Below are 26,294 nucleotides of genomic sequence, written 5' to 3'. Positions count from 1 at the left end.
GTCATTGCACCTTTCTTCACAGCATCATCAAGCTTTTGCTTTATTAGGGTTTTGAATATACAACCACTAGTGATGAATTATGTACTGTGCCTTTAATCCATAGTTCTGTCCTAATTCAGAGGCTGCATCCTTCCAAGCCTGCAGTCCAATAGTGATGGTTGAAACGAAGCTTTTATACAGAAGCTTTTATTTTCAATTGCTTCGCAAAATGATTCATGTTATCGAAGCATTCTAAACACTCAGACTGTAAAACAGATGGACAGCGAGACGCCGCTTCCTTCCATTGAATGAATTGAGCGTTAAACGTCTGACGATGGGTGCTGACATGTTACGCAAAACGTCAGTTTGGAGCCTGGGCATGCGCAGAAGGAATCGTCAGTAGAACCAGAGTCTGTGCCGTAGTGAGCACGAAGTGAACCGGGTATCAAGGTCCAGCCCCTCGTAAACAAATCATGTTATAACTTATACCCCTTTTTATAACATCTTTTAACTTACTAAAACCAAACTTATTAAAAAACGAACACTTGGACATACATCAACGTGATGAAAAACTGTCTAAACTTATAGAAAGCATCTTTAGTTTCGCTCCTGTCCCTTTGTTTAATGGTGAGGGCGGGGTTCATGACCAGTACTGCAGCGAGCCACCAGGGGACGATCAAAGAGCAGTTAACCCTTTAGTGACTTTGTATCCTTCACAGCACGATGGCTTTTTATTTATAACTTGTACTATGTAGATCTAAAAGAGCACGAAACAGACGGATATAACAAATCATAGTTATGCAATCTACTTAAAAATGAAAATCAATTTACTTTGATGAAGTACTGGAAGATATTTTGTTCATCGATGTATTTAAATAACGTAATGCGAAATTGCATTGTTGTACTGTGGTACCCAGGCAGCGAGGTGCACGGTGCACACGCTACCGGTGTGAAACGACAATGGGCACGCGCTGCTCACTCGTGCAGTATGAAACAGGCACCCTGGCCCTGGGAAACACGTACCGCGTGCTGATGCCACCTGCTGGTTAAAATGTTGTAAAAGCATCGAAATCTCTTGCCAAACTCAACGACACATTATACGAACAAAATGTCTTCTTTACTCACTTTTGTTTGTAAGATGTCCAGAAGATCAGCGCGAAGCACTTCACACCTTGTAAATGAACATCATATCCATCAGATGTATGGCCATCCAATAAATCAGTGTTGGAAGTGCTTGTGTTTCAACATTGATGAGGTGAAGGCATGATAACCGAGTTTCTGATCACAAATCATACACCTCAAAACTTTACTCCCACTTATCTTAGATATTATGAATCTAAAGCCAAATGGTCATTTTTGTCTACTCAGTCTTGTTTGTGTTTATAGCATCACCCCAGAGTAGCCTACTCGACGTAGACGATTTGCTTTTTTTCCCGAAAGCGGGACTACAGCTGCACTTTTCCCCATTCGTATTGCGATGTCTTGTTAATGTCTATAGTCTTTGGTATAAATTGGAATTACTGAGCATGCGCGAATGGTCGAGAATGGTCTGTCTTTTTATTCGTATGATCATGATCCGACCTCATTCATTGGTTTGTCTTGTTAAAGACTAGTACAGCGATCGCTCTGATTGGTCAAGAACGGGTCCTCCCATTGGGCATGGACCAATCCAAACCGAGGCTAGTGTTTTTACAAGCTTTCTGTGAGTTTGACACTCTCACATTGTCGGTAGTGTTTAGTGCATTCACGGTTTAACACATAATTAAAGTAATTGTATACTTTTGTTAATCGGTTTTAGTAAAAAAAAAAAAACGACTATGTCGGATAACGATCACCGAACTATCACCAGGGTCACTTGCACGGCACCGGTAAACATCGCGGTCATTAAATATTGTGAGTAATCATGTCCTTTAAATGAAATTATGATGCAAGAGCTAAACAGAAACAAAAATGTACTTTTGTTATTGTTATTTTACTCATTATTACTGCAGCCTTCAAACTGTGTTGATGTATTTTGTTTAGAATGCCCTCTTATAGGTGTGTATGTACGTGTGAAGATTTGTTTGGTTACTTACTGGAAGTTTTTTATTACATTAAATCAGGGGGGAAACGTGATGAAGATCTTATTCTGCCAATCAATTCATCACTCAGTGTTACTCTGCATCAGGACCAGGTAAATAATATTCCTCACATTAACTCTTTGAGCGTCTGTCTCTGTACATTAGAAGTGCTCCAGGATAGCTCTTTAGACATTGTGAGGTTGCTGAAATGCTATTTTCTGACTCGTTTGTAGCTCAAAACAACCACAACAATCGCATGCAGCAGAAGTTTCAGGGAAGACCGCATATGGCTTAATGGCAAAGAGGTGGATATTAGCCACCCCAGACTGCAGTCATGTCTGCGAGAGAGTATGTACCTGGCTGTCAGAGCATTAAAATATATTTGGATATATATCAAAAGATGTCATTTATGTCTTCGTGTTTTAATTCAAAAGTTCGACGGTTAGCTCGCAAGAGGCGGAATACCGACAATCCCACTTCAGAGGTCACCAGCGTGTCCTATAAGGTCCATATCTGCTCCGAGAATAATTTTCCCACCGCTGCTGGCCTGGCCTCCTCTGCATCTGGCTATGCCTGTCTGGGTAAGTAAAATGTGCCACGAGTCACTTCTTGTTGAGCAGAGCTTTTTGAACTAGTGGACATTTCACCATGAACATGCACCGTGCTTATTCCATTCTGCATACATTACTTTTAAATAATAAAAAATCATGCTTTTATGTAATCCAAAGCAGTGAGAAATTATCCCATGTGTGTACATGTCATTAAAGGACCATTCTGTAATTTTAAGCCGCATTTAGCGTTGAAGTTGCAAATTCCAACCAACGGCCCGCTCCACCCCTCCCTTTATGAGATACCATATTTACGAAACGCGTTCTGTAGAGCAGTTTGTCTGAAGCTTTAGGGCTACTGTAGAAACAACATGGCAACAACATTCCATGCAAGCAGACCCTCAGTGTATGTAGATAGAAATAGCTCATTCTAAGGTAAGAAAAACAACGCTTCATGTGTGGTCTTTATACACCTCTGAACACATTGTAATGTTATGTATATTATATTGCATTTCCGTCAATAGATCCCCCAAAAAATTACACACTGGACCTTTAAAGAAAAGTAAATGGTTTGCTCTGTGTGTCCTGTCCTGGAGGATTGTCTCAGGATGTCCTGCTCCTGTGTGTTGCAGTGTACACACTGTCGCAGTTGTTTGGGGTTGAGGGCGAGCTATCTGCGGTGGCACGGCAGGGCTCTGGCAGTGCATGCAGGAGTCTGTACGGTGGATTTGTCCAGTGGAAATTGGGTGAGCGTTCGGACGGGAAAGATAGTATCGCTGAACAAGTGGAATCTGAGTCGTATTGGCCAGAGGTCAGAGTATTGATTCTAGTGGTGAGTTTGGAATTGAACCTCAGATTTTGTGAAGAACACAAGCCCTCTTTACACCTGCTATGAACATCCATGTTGGGTGAATCGATCACAAGTGGTTAACCAAGGAAGTTCGCTATTTACATGTGCTGTATGTGCATCCTCTATGACCACATGAAATCAGATTATGATGAGTGTGTCCTCATCACATGCATCACTTCTAGTTTTACTGCATGCTTTGTGTATCTTATGTAGAGATCTTTCTTCCCAGGTGAGCGCTGAGCAGAAGTCTGTAGGGAGCACATCTGGTATGCACACTAGCGTGGAGACAAGTCACCTTCTTAAGGTACAAATGTATTTTCATTTCTGTTTGTTCCTCACTGAGTTACAAGTTGTTCTTTTCATAGCAGTGGATTACAAGTGAGGACAATTTCATATACTCTTAAATCTATCTAAGTATACATGTAACTGTCATACTATGGAGCGATTTTAGTCTCATTAATTATTCACAAATAAAACACGATGTACACTTGCGTAGCCAGTTTCACATGCATAAAACCTAATTCACGTGCACAAATCATATATGTACATTCACAAAAAACAATTCACGTGCGTAAACTAAAATTATATTCCCATAAAATATGTTTCACAAATGCTTAATACAATTCACAGACGTACAACTGTGCACAAATATTTTGAAAGTTTAAAATGTACAAGCTTTTCATTGAATGTGAATGTGCAAATCGTCACTCATGTGTTAATCGCCCTGGATTTGTGTGTGTGTTTTGAGACTCTCTTGGCAGCGCTGTCACTCCCACTTGAGTTGTCATCCTGTTTAGCCAATCAGATTCAACCTTACCATTCAACCAATCATAATCGTGGAGAGCGCAGAACTCAAGGAGCACTGCAGTAAAGGCTCGTTTGTACAGCTTCGCTAATCTACTCTCTGAGCTGTGATGCAGTATTAAAACATAATACAGCCACACAATAAATCTGTTTTTATTAACTTATTTTGTAGAAAAAATGTATGAAATAGTGAGTGAACATGACCACTTAAAACTACACAACCAGCAGTCACTTCCACTGAACTGCTAAAATCCGTCTGGGTAACAAACTGTGCCTGTTTGAGATGTATTTATGTTTGTATGTCCATACAATGTATGTTTTAAATGAACGAGGGCAAACAAGGACAATAAATGACTAGTTCTTGGAAACATTGTTTTGTATGGGCGCATAGATTTGTAGCTAGCCGCCTTTTGGAAAATATCTCGCTTAAGGGGGCTGAAAAATCACTAAATTGGCAACACATGAAGTGAGTCAAACTGCGCAAAAGGTGCGCAGAGCCGTTTTCCTTGAGCTCTCCGCGTTTATGATTGGTTGAATGGTCAGGTTGAATCTGATTGGCTAAAGAGTACGACAACCCATGTGGGAGGGGTTGCGCTGCCAGGAGAGTCTGAAAAAACACACACAAACATCCAAGGCGATTCACACGTGAGTGACGATTTGCACATTCACATAACACAATAAACGTGTACATTTTAAACTTTCGAAATATTTGTGCACAGTCGTATGTTTGCGAAACGTACTTTATGAGAAAATAGTTTTGTGTTACGCACGTGAATTGCTTTTTGTAAATGTATATTTATACTTTGTGCACGTAAATTAGGTTTTATTCATGTGAAACTGTTTACGCATGTGTGTATCTTGTTTTACGTGTGAATAATTAATGAGACTAAAATCACTCCATATCATACTGCCTTCCCCAGTACCGGGCAGACGTTGTGGTGCCTGGTCGTATGGAGCAGATGATCGGGGCTATTCGTCAGCGAAACTTTGCAGTGTTTGGGGAGCTGACCATGAAAGACAGTAACCAGTTTCATGCCACCTGTCTGGACACATATCCACCCATATTCTACCTGAACGACATCTCCCGCAAGATCATCAGCCTTGTGCACCGTTATAACCAGCACTACGGAGAGACCAGAGTGAGCACATGTCTTCATAAATATTGTGAAACAAGTCTACTTACACACTCTTTATTAATGGCCATATGAAAAACCATACCAAAATCATCACAGTCTTCATGATGTATCACCCAATGCTGATACCAACATATAGGCTCTTGAAGTTATAATAGTCCTGGGTTACTATGGACAAATCATATTCTTCAAATGATGGGATCTTATTAGTTGCTTAATATGTAAGTGTAATACTGAATAGTATGATAAGGGAAACCTGTGGACACTGAGAAATATGTATTTGAAATACTAACGGGTGCACTTTAATAGGCAGGCCTATGCCTAGTAGGGTCGATAAAATGAAGCAGTATTTTCAGATAGAGACACGGTTAGGAAATAGAAGGAAATGGCAGTCGTGGCTTAATGGTTAGAGAGTCGGACTCGTGACCAGAAGGTTGCCGGATCGATTTCCAGGGCCGGCGGGTAACGACTGAGGTGCCCTTGAGCAAGTCACCTTACCCCCACTTGCTCCCCGGGCGCTGCAGTGATAGCTGCCCACTGCTCCAGGTGTACGTGTGTCCACTACTCTCTGGGTGGGTTAAATGCAGAGGTCACATTTCGGGTATGGGTCACCATACCTGACAAATAAGTCACTTTCACTTCACTTTAACTTTCAGAAAATGAAGATCGGATTCTAGAGGTCACGCAAGATTTCGCATGAGTTAAACAAAACTACAGTACAAGTGGATGTTGAGGAACTAAATGAGCAAATGTATCTTAAATTAAGCTTCTCATATTATAGGAAATAAGTTTGGTAAAAGTATTGTAAAATGAACTTCATTTACACATCAATGATAAAGACCTCTTATTGTTGAGGAATGGAATCAAAAAAACGAATGGAATTAATACCGTGGGATAAGACTGTATTCACTCTATGCACGGCCACTTCCGCGTTTAGGCTCAGTTGTTATCTAGCTTCCGGCGTGCTTACCAATACGTGCTTACATCCAATGCTTGCCTAACGTTTTAATGAGCTGCCGTTAGGACACAGCAATATTGAGACGTCACACCTGCACGACGAAAGTATTTAAAGCTTCTTGAACTCATTACTACAACGATGTATTAATAAAATATATAAAACAGGTATGCAACAAAAGTTAATATATACTTATATAATATAATAAAATAAAATTAAATCGCTAGTTAATCAAAATATGTGAAAAAAGACCACGCTAGGACCTCATTTTGCTGTGGGAGAATGCTATACCGGAAGCCCACGTAAAACTGAGATATGGGCGGAAATACATAAGCAGCAGGGTGTGCATACAGTGAATTAATACTGCACTATATGTAAGGTGATAAAAAAATTTTCTTTTAGGTGGCCTATACTTTTGATGCTGGTCCTAACGCTGTGATATATACCCTACAAGAGCACTTGCCCGAGTTTGTACAGGTGGTATGCCATTTTTTCCCCCCAGAAGTCAATGGAGCAGAGTAAGTTACAAATATTAGACTCTCCATTTAGTACTTAGAGTTCAGAGCTGTTGTTCATATGAAAGTCTTATTTTATTTCACAGGTTTCTAAGGGGGCTTCCTGTGAATTTAACTCCACTCTCTGAGGAGCTGAAGAGCGAGATTAACATGGAGCCCACAGCCAAGGGCATTCACTATATAATCAGCACTAAGGTAGGTATCTTCAAGCTAAGCTACAGTATCTCACAGAAGTGAGTACACCCCTCACATTTTATTAAATATTTTATTATATCTTTTCATGTGACAACACCGAAGAAATTACACTTTGCTACAATGTAAAGTAGTGAGTGTACAGCTTGTATAACAGTGTAAATTTGCTGTCCCCTCAAAATAACTCAACACACAGCCATTAATGTCTACACCGCTGGCAACAAAATTGAGTACACCCCTAAGTGAAAATGTCCAAATTGGGCCCAAAGTGTCAATATTTTGTGTGGCCACCATTATTTTCCAGCACTGCCTTAACCCTCTTGGGCATGGAGTTCACCAGAGCTTCACAGGTTGCCACTGGAGTCCTGTTCCATTCCTCCATGATGACATCACAGAGCTGGTGGATGTTAGAGACCTTGCGCTCCTCCACCTTCCATTTGAGGATGCCCCACAGATGCTTAATAGGGTTTAGGTCTGGAGACATGCTTGGCCAGTCCATCACCTTTATCCTCAGCTTCTTTTGGGGTCGTTATCATGTTGGATACTGTCCTGCGGCCCAGTCTCCGAAGGGAGGGGATCATGCTCTGCTTCAGTATGTCACAGTACATGTTGGCATTGATTGTTCCCTCAATGAACTGTTGCTCCCCAATGCTGGCAACACTCATGCAGCCCCAGACCATGACACTCCCACCACCATGCTTGACTATAGGCAAACCACACGTGTCTTGTACTCCTCACCTGGTTGCCGCCACACACACTTGACACCATCTGAACCAAATAAGTTTATCTTGGTATCATCAGACCACAGGACAGTAATCCATGTCCTTAGTCTGTTTATCTTCAGCAAACTGTTTGCGGGCTTTCTTGTGCATCATCTTTAGAAGAGGCTTCCTTCTGGGAAGGCATGCAGACCAATTTGATGCAGTTTGCGGTGTATGGTCTGAGCACTGACAGGCTGACCCCCACCCCTTCAACCTCTGCAGCAATGCTGGCAGCATTCATCCGTCTATTTCCCAAAGACAACCTCTGGATATGACGCTTGGCATGTGCACTCAAATTCTTTGGTCGACCATGGCGAGGCCTGTTCTGAGTGGAACCTGTCCTGTTAAACCGCTGTATGGTCTTGGCCACCATGCTGCAGCTCAGTTTCAGTGTCTTGGCAATCTTCTTATAGCCTAGGCCATCTTTATGTAGAGCAACAATTCTTTTTTTTCAGATCCTCAGAGAGTTCTTTGCCATGAGGTGCCATGTTGAACTTCCAGTGACCAATATGAGAGAGTGAGAGCGATAACACCTAATTTAACACGCATGCTCCCCATTCACACCTGAGACCTTGTAACACTAAAGAATCACATGACACCGGGGAGGGAAAATGGCTAATTGGGCCCAATTTGGACATTTTCACTTAGGGGTGTACTCACTTTTGTTGCCAGAGGTTTAGACATTAATGGCTGTGTGTTGAGTTATTTTGAGGGGACAGCAAATGTACACTGTTATACAAGCTGTACACTCACTACTTTACATTGTAGCAAAGTCTCATTTCTTCAGTGTTGTCACATTAAAAGATATAATAAAATATTTACAAAAAACTGAGGGGTGTACTCACTTCTGTGAGATATTGTATATTATTAGCCATATTTTTCATTTACTGCAGTCATGATACAGTTTTTAGATAGTCATTGTCTGGTCATAAACTGCAAAGGACAATACATAGTATTTGTCAGTGTGACTTTTCAGTGTAGTGTTGGATACGTGGGCTGTGTCCGAATGCTTAGGCGGCATAATGGAAATGTATTTGAATTTGACATACCTATTTGCAAAATCACATATTTAAAAATTACACAACTCATTTCTTGTTTGAAATGCAATCAAATTATTAAAAGTTAAAATGAAGCTTAAATATTGACAAAATTGTAACCCAATCCAATCACCTTCTTCATGCACACGCATGGCATTGTGGTTCATGAAAGGCAGTGAAGGATCAATCATGGGAAGGTATCTCAGGTGACATGAAGTGCCTTCCTGCCTTTGAACGGAGCCTCCAAAGGCAGCATTTTAGAGCTTTCGGACGCAGCTGTGGTTTTCCTAAATGTATTATGAGTTCTAGCAATTCCTGTGTAATATGTTTTAAGGCTGGTCCTGGACCTTGTGTGGTGGAGGATCCAAATCTTCATTTGCTGGATGCTGATGGGCTGCCCAAGAAGAGTGCCTGATAGATCAACCACAAAATTATCGCAATTTGTATTAGTTGCATATTTTTAAAAGACATACATGTCTTAAATTGTGTAAAAACATGTACATTTTGGTTATTAAAATGATTATTTTTAAGAAAGAAATGAGTGATTCTGTGTTGTTTTTGCAATCTTCTTAGTTTCAAGTGCATAAGAATTTGTTTTTTTTATGTTAATAACTTAATTTTGTGTAGGGAATTTTAATATGGTAAAACTGTTGTTTAATCTCCCGTCCGATCACCAAATCATTTCAATAATATATATTAGATATAACGTACAACCGACAAGACTCCACTTCATGCCTCAACGCGTTACGAGTATGATAGGCTGGGAAAAGTATCACGTGAGCCAGAAGAATTTGGAGCCGCTTTCTAGCGTTGCCCCACCCAACCCAGTTCTTTCCATGTAATTTCTTTTTCATGTATTTACATTTACACCGCTGTTTGATAAGAGCGCAAAGTACAATCGGAAGTGACGGAATGAGAGGTTGGGTTTGTGACGCGCTGGTCACGCCCCGCCTGGCTTTCCTAAATAAAGTTACTTGTTAGATTATGTTAAAGTAAGTGTGAATGTGAACTTTCGTGTGTTTTGTTGTCTGTGTCTGTCATCATGGGGAAGATTGAATGGGCGATGTGGGCCAACGAACAGGCTCTGGCTGCTGGTCTCAGTAAGAACTCCAATACTTGTCATTATCAGTTTTGTTTCCTTTTGATCTCAAACGCATTTTACGAGCACTATTAATGAATGTTACTTGCCTGACAAACATTGCCGTGAATACAGTAATATGCTTAAATATAGAAATTACTTTAAGTATATTACAGTAAATTCTATATTACGATTTATTTAGTTGTAAATGGATAGTTGCGTGTACATAAACCTGTCTTTTATTAATACTTTACGTAAATGTTCTATTAGTTAACGTGATCTGACAATTAGAAATATTTTAACAAAATGGATTGTCTTTGTTAATGTGAGATTCAACATTTAGTGTATGTTGAATTTAACATTAACTAATATGAATAAACGCTGTAGAAGTAATTTTCAAAGCTGATTTATGTTTATTTGGTTTATTAAACGTGTTTTAATGTGTAAATATACTCCAGATATGTTTTTTATATCATTTTTTGGCAGTGGATCGGTTGCAGGATTTTTGTATATGAATATAATATAAATATATGGATATATGTCTCTATCTCTTTATCAGTTTATCTGACTGGAGGTATAGTTGGAGTGGCCGGTCAGTTCAGAGGTTGGCAATTCGCAGCGTTTGGCATGTATCCTTTTAAACTCTAAAAAGGTTTTCTTAGTTTCTCAGAAAGTTGAATGAATGATGTTTTGACGAGTTCTTTGGCAAACCCAGATTTTCATGTCATTTCCTCATGTCTGTGACTAGTGTGTCAAAAGATAAAATGTCAACGGAAAGTTCTACTTAAATTTCGTATGTGTGTATCCTTAACCGTGACAGTGCTGCAGGTGTGTTTGTGTGTTTGCTGGAATATCCCCGCAGTAAACGGAGCAAAGGCACCAGTGTTGAGAGGACGTGAGTTTTCTGACCTCATTTACAGGAAACATGGCTTGCTGATTTCGACACATATTTAATAATGCTATAAAAAGCACACTGTGTCTCATGTGAAGGGTTTGTGTGTCCATTTCAGGGGTCAGTACTGCTTCACGGTGTGTGTAAAGGCTTTTGGGCCACTGACCAGCAACTATTACGTCAGAGCTTTGCTGCACGCTGCGTAAGTCACATGTACATTGAATGTATTCCATGCATGTGTTGTCATATTTGTCATTTTCTCTGTGCACGCATGACTGTTATTGTGACTGTTATATGTGTGTGTGTGTGTGTTCATGTTTGTATATCCCGGTGGGGACCTAAACCTGAATGCACACCAACACATGGGGACTCGTGTCACTGTGGGGACCAAAATTGAGGTCCTCATGGGCAAAAAAGCTTATAAATTGTACAGAACAATATTTTTTTTAAATCTAAAAATGCAAAAAGTGTTCTATGATCTTTAGGTTTAGGGGTACGGGATAAAATATACAGTTTGTACAGTATAAAAAACATTACGCCTATGGACTGTCCCCACGGAGATAGTAAACCAGACATGTGTGTGTGTGTGCTGTCTTCTAGGTTGTGTGTTCCTGGAGGTTTCATGTTAGCCACAGTTCTGGGATGTGTTTGTCTTGGGATCGCTAGTTTAATCTACCTTTCGGTAAGTCTGTACAAACTCCCGCATAAGTCAGTGGTTGAAGCAAAATGGCTGAATGTGAAAGGTTCTTTTTGCAGTTACTTCCTTCTGTAAAATCCCCCTCTTCACTTTCTCACTTCTGCAGTTTAAAATGACACCAATGAAGCAGTAGGAAACTTTTATTGCCCAGTGGTTGCCTTTTCATGGCTCAGGAGATTTGAAGGAGTTCTCGGTTGTTGTAGGCTATTTCTTTTAAGTATCAGCTTTTTTTTCAGACAAAGTTTTAGACAATTATTCAAATACACGAAGAGTATGGGGGTGTAAAATGAAGGTAGATTGTAGCAATGTTAGAGTTGATCATTTTAGTTGTACTTAGACTTTTGATTCCAGACTCTGAGCTTTGTTTGTGACATTGTTCTTGTCAAACTCTAATGGAGACATTTGTAAGATTCCTGGCTCTTTTTCTTGGACGAACTTAAGCAAAAAAATAAAATAAAAGCCTACAATGAGGACAACAATGTGAGTATGAGTAAATATCAGCTTATCCTCATTCCTCAATGCTTATACTGCCGAACATTTTACACAAACAGTGATCTAATAGATGACGTGACTAATTACTATCAAAAGCACAATATTATATGGAGCAGTATATCACTTAGTTAGACACGAGTCAAACTGTGTTTAACTAACTGGGTCATGTGGCCACATTGCTGTAGTGGGGATCAGACTACATTCACTTTGCCTTTAGCCTTTGATTCATCATATAGTTTTTAATTTTGGTTTCACAGGCAGCTATCCACGGGGAGCACTGGGAGCCCATACTGCATCGAAAGGAGCTGTCAAAGCGAATTGGGGAGAGTATCAAAAAACCTCCCCAGAACCCTCCGCCACGACCTCCTCCAGAACTCCGCAGGAAAAAAGCAGATCACCTAGAGACCGCTGCATATGACAATCCCATGACTGTGGCTGTCAGTGAATAATGACTCTATGACACTAATGAGTGTGAATATGGTTTAGCTACAAACTCCAAATGGCTTCGTGGCAGCCTATACGTGTAACTATAGTAGGTGGCCTTTATGGTTTTATATTGTTTAAGTACTCCAGAAAAGCGATATGGAAAGACGGGATTGACAAAATAATTTACTGATTTAATATTTGCTTTGTGTATATGTAGTAGACATTACAGTAGATATTTCCATGTCTTTGTTACTTGCACACATTCTACAATAAATGTTTTTTAACACTTTCATCTTAATGTTCAGCTTAATAATATCGCTGTTATGACAGAAAAGATGCGAGGGCAATTGCCTGATATAATTGTGCTATTACCTGTTTAGGGAAGAAAACACTTTCATTTGAAGTTTGTGTATTTGCCTCAAGGTAACATATAGGCCTATATTTATGTATTTACATGGAAAAAAACTATATGTAATTGGAGGTGCTATACAGTCACTTGTCATGTATATAATTATATATTTCCTTATAGAAATAATTCACTATTTTCATTTTTTTACTATTCACTAAAAACAATTGTCGTGGTTTTTTGTCATTCATTTGTTAAACATTGCGATTTCAGTTACAATTTCAAAATGGGAAAAAGCTTCCTAAATGTACATATTTATCATTAAAAGGAACTAATAGCAGATGACCGTAACAGCCTGTTGAGAAACAGATTTTCATACTTTCATAATCCTCTTGTTGCTCAACAAGGAACAAGGAAGTTCATATTACACAAAGACACAAGTGAATATGTTGGAAGACCATTGTTCTTCTGGATAAATTGTTCTAAATATCTGGGCCCATATTCACAAAACATCTTAAGGCTAAAAGTAGCTCCTAACTTGCAGATTAAGGAGAAACTTAAAAATGATGGGCGTGTCATAATATAATTAACCGCCTAACCTTTTACTGAGAGGAAATAAAAAGCGATGATACCATAATTTACTCCTTGGTTTTTCCTTAAACTAGATATAGATTTATCATTACAAAACAATATGGAAACACAAGTAATAATCATACCAAAATGTACAGTAGTAACCCAGATAACACAGATACATTGTGACGACGTACCTGGACCGGACCATATTCGTTGCCACGACATACCATAATAACGTTCCAGCGACGTAACTTTGTGATTCCCATATTCGTCCTGACGACGTAACATTGGAGTAATTATCTATTCAAATATGTATAATATATATATATATGTATAAGCCAATTTAACTTAATGAAGAGAGGGGTGACGTGTGCTCTCTTCGGTTCATTGAAGACCACTCTTGCCGCTGCATTCTGGATCATCTGTAGAGGTTTTGTTGTGCAAGCAGGAAGTCCAGCTAGTAGCGCATTGTAATAGTCCAGTCTGGACAGAACAAGAACCTGGACTAGGACCTGCATAGCATGCTCGGATAGGAAAGGTCTAATTTTCCTGATGTTGTAGAGGATGAATCTACAGGACCGAGTGGTGCTTGCAATCTGATCTGTGAACTTTAGCTGATCATCGATCACCACTCCCAGGTTTCTGGCCGTTCTGGAAGATGTGATGGTTGATGAGCCCAGTTGTGATGGATCCTAGTGTGGGACGGGATTACAAGCAGTTCTGTTTTTGCAAGGTCCAGCTGCAAGGGATGGTCCTTCATCCAGAGCGAAATGTCGCTCAGGCATGTCGGATCGTCAGGCTGAAATGACAGGTGGAGTTGTGTATCATCCGCATAGCAGTGATAGGAAAAGCCATATTTCCGAATGACAGAGCCTAGGGATGTCATGTATACAGAAAAGAGCAACGCCCCAAGCACTGAGCCCTGAGGCACCCCTGTATCTAGATGTTGGGACTCTGAGAGCTCACCTCTCCAGGATACTCTAAATGACCTACCTGAGATGTAAGACCTAAACCATTGTAGCACCATTCCGGAGACACCCATAGCCTTGAGGGTCGACAGGAGGATGTGGTGGTTAATGGTGTCAAAGGCGGCAGATAGATCCAGTAGGATGAGTACAGATGAGTTCGAGGCAGCTCTTGCCAGTCTCAGGGCTTCAATGACAGAGAGCAGCGCAGTCTCAGTGGAATGACCGCTCTTGAAACCTGACTGGTTACTGTCCAGGAGGTTGTACTGCGAGAGAAAGGATGAGAGCTGGTTACATACAACACGCTCAAGAGTTTTGGAAATGAAGCTGAGGAGAGATACCAGTCTGTAGTTATCTAACAGTGCAGGATTAAGAGTGGGTTTCTTCAGTAGCGGGGTAATACGGGCTTCTTTGAAGACTGCGGGAAATGTGCCAGTGGTGAGAGACGAGTTGATAATGTGGGTCAGAGTGGGAACAACCGATGGAGAGATTGCCTGGAGGAGATGAGTGGGGATGGGATCTAGCGGGCAAGTCGTTGGGTGGTTCGAAGACATGACCCTGGAAACATCATCTTCAGATAGGAGGGAGAAAGAGGGGAACGAGCATATGTCGGGGGTTTGGGCATGATCAAGAGGCGGTGGTGCAGAGAACTGACTGCTGATGGTGCAGTGTTAATTTCGTTAACGAAAACTATGACGAAAAGTATTCGTTAACGACATGTTTTCACTGACGAAAACGAGACGATAACTAAATAAAAATGAATGCATTATAACGAAAACTGTAATAAAAATATACTGACATTTTCGTCAACTAATAAAAACGAGACGAAAATATTCTTGTCCCACCTGGCGGACATCAGATTGCGCGCATGTGCTGCTTATCTCATATAAACGGCAGAGAGAAGTCTCTGGGAGAAGGGAAAGCATAGGTGTCTCCACGCGGTTTACAAAGCGTCTTATTTTCCTTCACGATCGCCGGTAAAACGCCGCAAACTTGAAGCGCGACTGCAGGCGAGTCACCCCGAAACACATTACGAAGGCAAGCTCAAGTGTTTTTATATGCCTATGTTAACTTAACACGAGCTGCTGCATAACGTGAAATGCAACAAAGTCAGCCAAAAGAAACCAGCGCCGTCCTCTACTGATTATAGAAGTGATGAAGTGAGTCGAACTGTACATTCCAACCAAGTATGTAACATGTTTGCATGACTAAAGAAATGTAATACAATTTATATAATATGTCTTTTTGAAAGCTATTCTCATTCATTGCTGTCTCAAGCAGAGACAGTGCAGCGCTTACTTCAAAGAAGCATGCCATGAGCCAATAGCCTTTGAGTGTGAGCCCTGTCAGAGCGTTTCATTGGTTGAATGAACACGCCCAACTTAACGAGGCAATTGAGTCAAATGGGACTGAATGAACTGGAACATGTCGTTCATGGTCTAATACTCTGCGTTCCAACAATGCATATCTAGTTACTGAACTTTTCTGAAAAATAAAGGTAATGACCTGGTTTAATTTTATTCTAAGGTGAAGTAAATTATGTCAAAACAGTTGAATCTTTGTATGGAACATTTAATTACACCAAGTAAATGATTTAAACCATTTAGATTTTAGTAGACTAAATATAATGTATATTTATTCGACTAAAATGTTTTTCATATTTCGTCGACTAAAACTAGACTAAAACTAAAATGATGGGGTTGACTAAAATGTGACTAAAACTACATTGCATTTTCGTCAAAAGACTATGACTAAAACTAAATCAAAATTTGCTGTCAAAATTAACACTGTGATGGTGGTAGTTTTCTTTACGAAGAAAAGAGAGTTGTTGATTTTAGCATGGTAGTACTGAGTTTTCGCAAAGGAGACATCAGCAGAGAAAAAAGAGAGGAGAGACTGATAGAGACCGAGGTTTAGATTTGCGCCGCTTTCTCTCAGCAGACCTGAGCGTGTCGCGATGCTCGCAGAGAACATCAGATAACCAGGGGGCAGAAGGGGATGCACGAGGTGGTATAGATGTAAGGGGGCATAAGCTGTCTAAGCAGGAGGTAAGTGTGGAGCAAAGAGTGTCGGTGGCACTGTTAGTATCCAAGAGAGAGAGAGCTGTTCAGAGGGAGGGAGCGTGGCGGAGACAGCAGAGGATAGGCGGGAGGGAGAGAGTGTACGTAGGTTGCGTCCGAATGTGACCAGTGGGGAGGCATGTGTAGTGTCTGGGGAAGTTAGGTCGAGATCAAGAGTGATGAGTAAATAATCAAAGACTTCAACACAATATAGAGGATTTAAAGCAGATATTTATTGACAGAGATGAATAAACATTATGTTTAGGCTTAACATTATATTCTTGTTTTACCACATAGGTTTAGTAGGTTGTCCGTTTTTAGAAACAACAATCCAAAGCTTCTTTAGTCACACTCACAAACATCAGGGTCCGTTCATTTAAATGCGCCAAATTGATCGAAAATCACTAAAATATGTGTTTACTCTCACATCTCTAAGGTATAAATTAAAGAAAGAATATTAATAAACCGCTAAAGTAAAATCAGGCAGTGAGGTAGAAAGAAATGACCGTTAACGTTTAAATGATTAGAGCGCGCAGCTCTTTGCAGAAAAAAGAAGGTGCGTGCTGGAGACACGCACGCACATATCAGACGCGCGCGCACAAAATAAATTGTAGTAATTGTGGTATCGAATTAAACTCCAGTTTAATAGCTGTCAGAAGTCAGATTAATAGCATTCGTCTTGACATTATAACAGATTTTACTGTGATCATACATTTTCCATACAATAACATAATAAACAGAAATGACCAGATTCATTAATCAAATGACCAGTGTCCAGGTCATCTGAAGATGAGTACATCACGTCACTACAACATTCTCAACGGGATCAATTCACAACGTTATTTGAAGACATGGCTCAGACGTTTCTGGAACGTAAGCAAGAATGACCAGTGTCCAGGTTATCTGAAGACGAGTACATCACGTCGCTACAACATTCTCAACGGGATCAATTCACAACGTTATTTGAGGACATGGCTCAGACGTTTCTGGAACGTAAGCAAGAATGACCAGTGTCCAGGTTATCTGAAGACCAGTACATCACGTCGCTACAACGTTCTCCATGGGATTAATTCACAATGTTATTTGAGGACGTGGCTAGGACGTTTCTGGAACGTAAGCAAAAAATTTTCAAAACGTTCAAAAACGTCAAAATCAAAAAAATCAAAAACGTTGCCAAGACGTCATCAGAACGTGGTCACAAAGTAATGTCACGGTGACCAAATGAAGACGAACTGGCAATGTTGTCAGAACGTACTGTGTTAGCTGGGAAGTCAGAAATAGCAAAGCAACAAACGTTGCTGCGCATGCACGCTTTTGTGGCCCAAACTTTACTTCCGGTACACATCTGCAAAGAACAGAGTCCCTGGAGATAACAAGCAAACGAAATTACATCAGAGAGACACCAACAATCTTCTCAGTTGCTTTCACTATGCGTTGGAGGGTATTGCGGCAGGATGGAGATATAGCTGCAGGCCCGTAGTACCACACGTTTCAGGCCACACATGCCAGTCCACCCGTTTTAGACCAGAAGTTAAGGAGAATCATATGGTTCTGAGAAGGGTCTGGTCTATTAGAGTCATTTCAGCTACCGTTTTGTAGCATAATGTTCTTTTGTCAGATGCAAGACAAGCTATTTTTACATGCACTTTAACAGGATGTGTATAGCATACAATATTATGATAAATGACATAACACCTGAAATACTAAAAGTACAACGTCTGAATATTATTGATATTCACTTTGATTCCTGTATACTTTATATGTTGATTTCATAATACTTTGTAATACTTTTTGTAACAAAGACATGGAGTATAGACATTTTAATGTCAAATATTCTTTTTTATTAAAAATGAACAGTAAAAAATCAACAAACAGTCGTAAAAAAGAAGTATAATTGGTATAGTTGTCAATACTGTACAAATATACAGTTTACTTCTAGTCCCATCGTAATAGATGTTTTAAGTGATATGCATGTTAAACCACGCCCATATTATTTGCATGCATTACCATATTCATTAAGTGAATTACGTGTTACCTGAATGTATAATGTAAAATACTGAACCTCTCTAAACTGTAGCAACTCTCTAATGAAAAATGCATGACACATATTAACTTTTACAAAGTCGGTTAAAACTAAAATATGGTACCATATCACAAACAATAAATGTTACAGAATTATAATTGTACATTGCACACAGGAACTTCAACGCAAAGCCTATTTACAACACGGTATGAATGTGAAAAAATAAAAATGTGAATGAAATGCACATAATCAATAAATAGAAGAGAAACACTTAAATTAATATATAAACAAATTGTTAACCACATAATCTCAGAAACATTGCAAGACAACTCATGTGCTCTCAGATATGTTGTTATGTTTTAATAACGTAGCCACTCACTTCTGGCCTGAAATAGGTGGCCTGAATTGTGTGTCCTGAATCGTGTGGCGCTACGGGCTGCAATTGGATAGCCTACTAATGGCAGGATGCGTTACAGGCGCCATACCACACAGACAGTGATGCAGGTAGTCCGAATTCTCTCGATGGTGCCTCTGTAGAAGGTACAAATGATGGGGGCCGGGGCTCTGGCTCTTCTCAGTTTGCCGAGGAAGTAGATGCTGCTTGGTCTAGGGTTAGTCGCAGAGGAGTTGTTTCTATGGTCGTGCAAAGTCTACGGTGACCGTAGACATTTAGGACGTTTCATTGGTCGAGATTCTACAGTCACCGTAGACTCTGACCGTAGACTACCAATCGCGAATGCCGGCATCGACCGTAGACCACCAATCACGGCACGGAGAAGATGCGCTGCTCCGATTGGAGACTCTGTCTGTAAACTACCAATCAAGTTGTACATCGCGACCATAGACTACCAATCACAGGCCTCAGATCTTGCAAGCGCTAACTCTGTTTAGTGCGATCGACATGTCATTGACGAGCGCTATAATGAGAATGAGAATGAGCTTTATTGGCCAAGTATGTTTCCACATACTAGGAATTTGTTATAGTGACAGAAGCTCCACAGTGCAACAGAAAGACAGCAACAGGACAGAACTAAAAATAAATAAAATAATAATAAACAATAATAAACAATAATATAGAAATAGGCAATGTACAAAACAGCAAAAACACAATATAGACAATTATGTATGTACAGGTCTGATATGTGCAAATTTGGTGAATAAATAATGTAAAATAGAGTTGTGTGTTCCGCGTTTAATGTCAAGTGTTCATAAGATGGATTGCCTGAGGGAAGAAACTGTTCCTGTGTCTGGTCGTTCTGGTGCTCAGTGCTCTGTAGCGTCGACCAGACGGTAACAGTTCAAAAAGGGAGTGTGCTGGGTGTGAGGGGTCCAGAGTGATTTTACCAGCCCTTTTGCTCATTCTGGATGAGTACAGTTCTTGGAGAGTGGGGATGGTTGTACCAATGATACGCTCAGCAGTCCGGACTACCCTCCGTAGTCTTCTGAGATCAGATTTGGTAGCTGAGCTGAACCAGACAGTTATAGAAGTGCAGAGGATGGATTCGATAATGGCAGAGTAGAACTGTTTCAGCAACTCCTGTGGCAGGTTGAACTTCCTCAGCTGGCGAAGGAAGTACAGCCTCTGCTGGGCCTTTTTAACAATAGAGTCAATGTGAGTGTCCCACTTCAGATCCTGAGAAATTGTGGTGCCCAGGAATCTGAATGACTCCACTGCAGTCACAGTGCTTTTCATGATGGTGAGTTTGGGGAGAACAGGGGGCTTTCTCCTGAAGTCCACGATCATCTCCACAGTTTTAAGCATGTTAAGCTCCAGGTTGTTAAGACTGCACCAGACAGCCAGCTCCTTGACCACCTGTCTGTAAGCAGACTCGTCACCGTCCTGAATGAGGCCGATCAGTGTGGTGTCGTCTGCAAACTTCAGGAGCTTGACAGAGGGGTCTTTAGATGTGCAATCATTCATGTAAAGGGAGAAGAGCAGTGGGGAGAGAACACAGCCCTGAGAAGCTCCAGTGCTGATGGTGCAAGTGTTGGATTTGAATTTACCAAGCTTTACTAACTGCTGTTAGGGTTCAGGTAAGAACACTTGAGAGTCACGTGCAGGGTAACTAGAATCTTTAATTAATTCCTCAGCAGAAACAACATAGGGAAAACACAATGCAACTGAGGACCGCCAAGCGGTGAGAAACCAGATATACAAAAAAAATCTCCTTTAAAAGGAAGAGTCAGGAACCAGGGTCTCGGATGCACAGGGCAAAAAGGCTTGAGCGCTCGGCCAAAAAAAAGGGAAGGAGCTAAGGAGTCTTATATCCAGCGGCCGGGCCGCAACTGAGTAGAGCGAGGATTGTGCCCACGGCGAGTCCTCTAGACTGACGGGAAAGACGCACTTGGATGAGGATCCACTTAATCCGACAGGAAAGGATAATCCAAACAGGAATCCACAAGACCGACAAGGTAGATTACTTGGGTCAGAGTTCACTCAATCCGACAGGAGAGAAACGTTCCAACAGGAATCCACCAGACCAACAGGGCAGAGAAATCCGGGCGAGAGCTCACCTCATCCGACAGGAGAGACATGCCCCAACAGGAATCCACCAGACCAACAGGGCAGAGAAATCTGGGTGAGAGTTCACTTAATCCGACAGGAGAGATATGTTCCAACAGGAATCCACTAGACCAACAGGGTAGAGAAATCTGGTTGAGAGTTCACTTAATCCGACAGGAGAGATATATTCCAACAGGAAATCCATAGAACGAAATCCCTCTAGCCGTCCGACCGATCAGGGAGAACAAGAGATCCATGCAGCGAGTCCGACACTGCAGGCAGACAAGAAGACACCACGTGGCAAACACAGCTCTGGAGCCTGGACGAAAAAGAGGTGATTACACAATACCCGAGGCAAGATCAACGATCGCCGAAATAACACTGACGATCTGACACAGGACAGAGGCACAAGAGGGTTTAAGAAGGAAAAGAAATCAAGGGAGAGAATGAGAAACCAGGCGGGGAGAAAGAAAAACCGGAGCCAACCCAGGTGAAAGGAGTGAAACAATGATGAGGTAATTAATGTCGACACAAGGGAGCGGGGCTGTCACGAAGACACTGGGCACATGGAAAGCTGTCAAGTGCTCAAACCCGAGACCTCACAAACTGCTGCCTGTCTGTCAAGAAGCTGTTGATCCACTGACAGACAGAGGTGGGGACGGAGAGCTGTGCCAGTTTATTCTGAAGGGTGTCCGTGATGATGGTGTTAAAAGCGGAGCTGAAGTCCACAAACAGGATCCTCGCATAGGTCCCTGGTCTGTCCAGATGCTGAAGGATGAAATGCAGTCCCATGTTGACAGCATCATCCACAGACCTGTTTGCTCTGTAGGCAAACTGCAGGGGGTCCAGTAAGGGACCAGTGATATCCTTCAGATAGGCCAAAACCAGTCTTTCAAATGATTTCATGGCCACAGACGTTAGAGCCACAGGTCTGTAGTCATTAAGTCCAGTAATTTTGGGTTTCTTTGGGACTGGGATGATGGTAGAGCATTTGAAGCATGAGGGGACTTCGCACAGCTCCAGTGATCTGTTGAAGATCTGTGTGAAGATGGGGGCCAGCTGGTCAGCACATATTTTTAGGCAGGCTGGTGACACACCGTCTGGGTCTGGTGCTTTCCTTCTTTTGTTCTTTCTGAAGACCTGGCGAACATCTTCTTCAGTGATCTGAATTGTAGGTGTGGGAGAGAGGGGGGTTGCTGAAGGTGTGAATGGTTGTGTGGAGAGGTGTTCAGGGCGGGTGTGGGGTGTTTTTTCAAACCGGCAATAAAACTTGTTCAAGTCGTCAGCTAGTTGTTGGTTCTCCAAAGTGCTGGGGGATAGTGTCTTGTAACTGGTGATATCTTTCAGACCTTTCCACACTGAAGCAGGATCACTGGAAGAGAATTTGTTCCTTAAATTGTCAGAATAATTCCTCTTTGCCCCTCTGATCTCCTTTTCCAGTGTGAATTTGGCCTGTTTATAAAAGACTTTGTCCCCTTTCCTGTAAGCATCTTTTTTGGCCTGACGGAGCTGTCTGAGTTTTGCCGTGAACCACGGTTTGTCGTTGTTGTACGTTAGATAAGACTTGGTAGGGATGCACATATCCTCACAGAAACTGATATATGAAGTTACAGTTTCTGCCAGCTCGTCCAGATCGGTGGCAACAGCTTCAAAAACAGTCCAATCAGTGAGAGAGAAACAGGCTTGTAAATCCTGCTCTGTTTCAATAGTCCATCTTTTAACAGTTCTTCTTTATCAGTTTAACAGTTTAACAGTATAGCATCTTATTTATAGTTTTCTTTTATAACTGTTGTTGTTTGAGCATCTTTGATCAGCATTAAATTAAGAAGATTCCACGAGAAAGTGAGAAAAAGGTAAGTTAATATCTGTTAATTGTCCTCATCTCGTCGCATCTTGATTGATGTTACATACAGTAACGTTACATTTAATTTGCGATGTTTAGGTTACCAGATCTCTCAAATAAAAGTATAAGATATTCCAAATACTATCACTTTGTGTAGTACTATTACAACTACTATACTAGTACTGTGCTTCTAAATAAAACATTTAAAGGTCAGGTTTTTACATACAGTAACAACAGTTAACTTTAACACGCTTTAATAAATCATACTTCGCTAGTGCAGGAATATTTAAGTTAAAGAAGATTGAAATAGTATGAATCATGCTTAAGCATACATGTGTAACTATGTGAAATTACTTTAAAGGGATATCGTTAGTTCATCCAAAAACGAAAATTCTGTTATCATTTTCTCACTCGTGTCATTTCCACTTTCATTTCTACAAAACACAAAAGAAGATATTTTGACAAAAGAATATATTTTGAAGAATGTTGATAACTGGCACTCACTTGCATTGGTTTTGTGTCCATACAATAGATCACAGTGATTATACCTGTAATGTATCTTTGCACATGAATATTAGTTGTGATGATGTTTGTGAGGCTTTACTATGGCTGAAAGGGAACACATTGCTAATTGGCTGGTGACAAAAAAATAAAAATCTTAGTGTTATGTGTTATTATCAGTGCAGTATTGTCATCTTAAAAATGGTGTTTTTATTTCATTGCACCTGGATATGGCGAAGCCAGTCATCCGTCTTCAAAACCCCACTGCTCCAGAGGGTCGTCAGCAGGCCTTATTGGTGGCGACGAATGAGGCCCGTGCCTGCAGAAACAGGAGAATGAGTTTTCCTCTTCCCCCTCCTCAGCTGCTCAATGATTCCACTGCCCTGGCCCATGCTGAAAGAGCACTTCGTACTGAAGGGATGAGAGAACCATCATGACAGCAGTGTCTGGGGAAGCTTGTGCTACCCTTTTGCCAGTATCTCAATTCACCGTTTCACTGGCTTGTGTCAAATGATGTGGGCTACATGAAGTAGTAAGTGTATTCTATTTAAAGTTTTTACAGAAATCCTCATTTTGAAAAGTAGTCGATAGCAAATACTCTCTCGGTCTATTGACAGAAGTATATGGTTGTTATCGCTGTGCAGGCTATTATCTTTTAAATAATTTTGTAATTGCAGTTTGATCAACAAGCACAGAGAAGAACTCTCTAAAAAAGTAGGAAAGGGGCAAGCACAAAATCAATGGATAAAAGACCACCTGACAGAGTATGCAGAGAGCTTTCCAGAAGTGTCAATCGACCTGGAAGCCAACATCCACCGATGTGTTTATGGACAGAAAGGGTTCGAGAGCCATAGCTTCCAGGAGATGTGGGAGCTCTACAGCCAGTATTCTGCACAGAAGGACAGGCCAGATGATTTTGGTACGAGTCAGAGGGAAATGATACAGAAGGCATACAGCTCTGTTAGCCGGTGGCTAAATACACCTATAACCCACATCACCAGTGTGCAGATGAAAAGATTTAGAAAATGCATTTATGACAAGAAGACTCAAGTAAGTTGTCTGAATCACAAACCATATTACCACAACATTAAATGAATGTTTTCAGCACATAAAGCGCATTATTTATTTCATTACAAAAAATGTTAATCATAATGTTATCGCTTGCGTTTGTCATACAGAAGTCAAGCTCTTCCATCAGTGACCCCTCATGGCTGGATGATACCCACTTGTTCGAGGTGATCAAATCTGAGCCCATGGCTTCCACAGTTGTGGACTCACAAAAGTGAACTTTGTTTTGCTGTTGTGAAATAGGAACACTGTTGTGTCGTTTTTATTTCATGTAACTGCAGTTTATACTCACTATTGTTTATTTTATATAGTTTATATGTCATGTAACAATGTGACAATTCGTGTATCTGCTGTTTTATTTTTAAAAGCAACACTATATAGGATATTGTTTATATTGCCTTTTATATATATTTTCTATGTCACGTAACTATTTTATACTTGATGTAACTGTGATGCTTGTCTTGAATATGCCATTTTATTTCATTCCAGTTATATTTTATTTAACGTGCCTAATATTTCATATTATATTATATTTCATGTTATATGTAACCCAACATTGTTTTATATATTTCATGAACACGATATTTTATATGTCATGTAAATTCAGGATTTGATAATAGATCATTTGTTTTATGAAAAAAAGATGTATACTTCAACAGGACTGAATAATACAGCACTCTAGATTGTTTTTTATTTATTGCATATCTAATATCCTCATTTAATATTTCTTATTCTATGTAACTAAATAAAGTAGTAATTTGTAATAATGTGTCAGATTATTTACATGTGTGTTATTTACATATAAATAACATTTAAAAAGAAAACACTAATTATAAGCGATAACATAACAGTGTATTTTTCTTCATAATCATTTTTATTGAATAGCATATGAATATAATGAGATTAAATTGAAGAATGGACATAAATATTCAACTGATAAATAGACTGTTTATTGATGTGAAAAAATCGAATGCATTAATCAGTATACACAGAAAGTATCCAATTAATTCATACATTGTTGCAAAGGAAGATGTAAAGAATAGGCCACATTGACACATACAGTAGTTACACATACAACTGAGGCAATAAATCATACATTTCGTAGGGTAACAGTTTACAATAAGGCAATCCAAAACATAAGCAGAATGACCCTTAAATTATAAAAAATAAACAGCAGTAAATCATTTGCATGGCCCAATCGTTTACATTTATTTATTTTATGTAAAAGGGCTTGAAGCAAAATGCTGTGCATTGATGATGTTCTAGCAATTCCGATTGACCGGGAGTGACCTTTCCTTTCAGAAACCTAGAAAAACATAAACAGTAATAACACGTGACGAATTGTACACAGCCAACCAATCATCTACAACATCAAATGCACTTCGGTACAGCGCATCGCCATTCGCAGGAGAGGTCCTCTGCGATGTGCAAAGATCATCCATTTTAAAATATTCAAAGTAAAGCTGGCGTTGAGAGAAACAGCTACTGTATATGCTTTAGAAGTCGTACTTCTGTAGCTGGAAACTGTACGCAATGTGGCATGCCAGAAACAGTTGAACGTACTAATTCATTGCAAAAAATTGGACAGAGAAAATCAAAATCAAGTGCAGGTGGTAGATCCTTTTCCTATCTAGCGCCTAAACTTTGGAATAGTCTTCCCTGCACTGTCCGGGAGGCAGACACACTCTGTCCGTTTAAATCTAGACTAAAGACGCATCTTTTTAATCTTGCATACACTACTCTTCCATAATATAAATCTTCAGAGGGTTTAGGCTGCATTAGTTAGATCAACCGGAACCAAAAACACAACTGATGTACTTGTTGCATCAAAGAGTACAGAACAGTACTCTACTCTCAGCCAGTCTTGTCTCATTGTTCCAAGGTTACCACAGCGAGCAGGATGCAGTTCATGGCCTGACCTGATGGTAGAGCGGAGAATGGGAAGTGGGGACCTGACAAGAGCTGAGATGATAGAGCTGGATAAAGAAGGACG

General features: G+C 40.3%; 3 protein-coding genes across 3 annotated transcripts; all 3 read left to right on the top strand.

The window, feature by feature from the left end:
* Positions 1-1,664: 1,664 nt before the first annotated feature.
* mvda (mevalonate (diphospho) decarboxylase a) lies at positions 1,665-9,415 on the top strand. Its single transcript, XM_057347526.1, has 10 exons — positions 1,665-1,872; positions 2,082-2,152; positions 2,273-2,387; positions 2,474-2,620; positions 3,220-3,419; positions 3,667-3,741; positions 5,162-5,380; positions 6,732-6,847; positions 6,931-7,039; positions 9,169-9,415. Exons 1-10 carry the CDS (start codon positions 1,797-1,799, stop codon positions 9,247-9,249), a joined length of 1,209 nt encoding a protein of 402 aa, XP_057203509.1. The 5' UTR covers positions 1,665-1,796; the 3' UTR covers positions 9,250-9,415.
* A 335-nt stretch (positions 9,416-9,750) lies between these two features.
* On the top strand, positions 9,751-13,338 carry LOC130562498 (cytochrome b-245 light chain). Its single transcript, XM_057347539.1, has 6 exons — positions 9,751-9,934; positions 10,472-10,541; positions 10,733-10,807; positions 10,923-11,006; positions 11,405-11,486; positions 12,251-13,338. The coding sequence occupies exons 1-6, from the start codon at positions 9,877-9,879 to the stop codon at positions 12,440-12,442; spliced, it is 561 nt and encodes a 186-aa protein (XP_057203522.1). The 5' UTR covers positions 9,751-9,876; the 3' UTR covers positions 12,443-13,338.
* Positions 13,339-20,735: 7,397 nt separating this feature from the next.
* On the top strand, positions 20,736-24,760 carry LOC130563188 (uncharacterized). The gene is made up of 4 exons (XM_057348616.1): positions 20,736-20,965; positions 21,086-21,223; positions 23,911-24,283; positions 24,412-24,760. The coding sequence occupies exons 1-4, from the start codon at positions 20,736-20,738 to the stop codon at positions 24,517-24,519; spliced, it is 849 nt and encodes a 282-aa protein (XP_057204599.1). The 3' UTR covers positions 24,520-24,760.
* Positions 24,761-26,294: the final 1,534 nt, after the last annotated feature.

This window comes from Triplophysa rosa, linkage group LG12, assembly GCF_024868665.1.
Source record: "Triplophysa rosa linkage group LG12, Trosa_1v2, whole genome shotgun sequence".
Classification (NCBI taxonomy): Eukaryota; Metazoa; Chordata; class Actinopteri; order Cypriniformes; family Nemacheilidae; genus Triplophysa; species Triplophysa rosa.
Note: the sequence above shows the minus strand (reverse complement) of the source record. Positions and strands in the feature narration are given on the sequence as shown.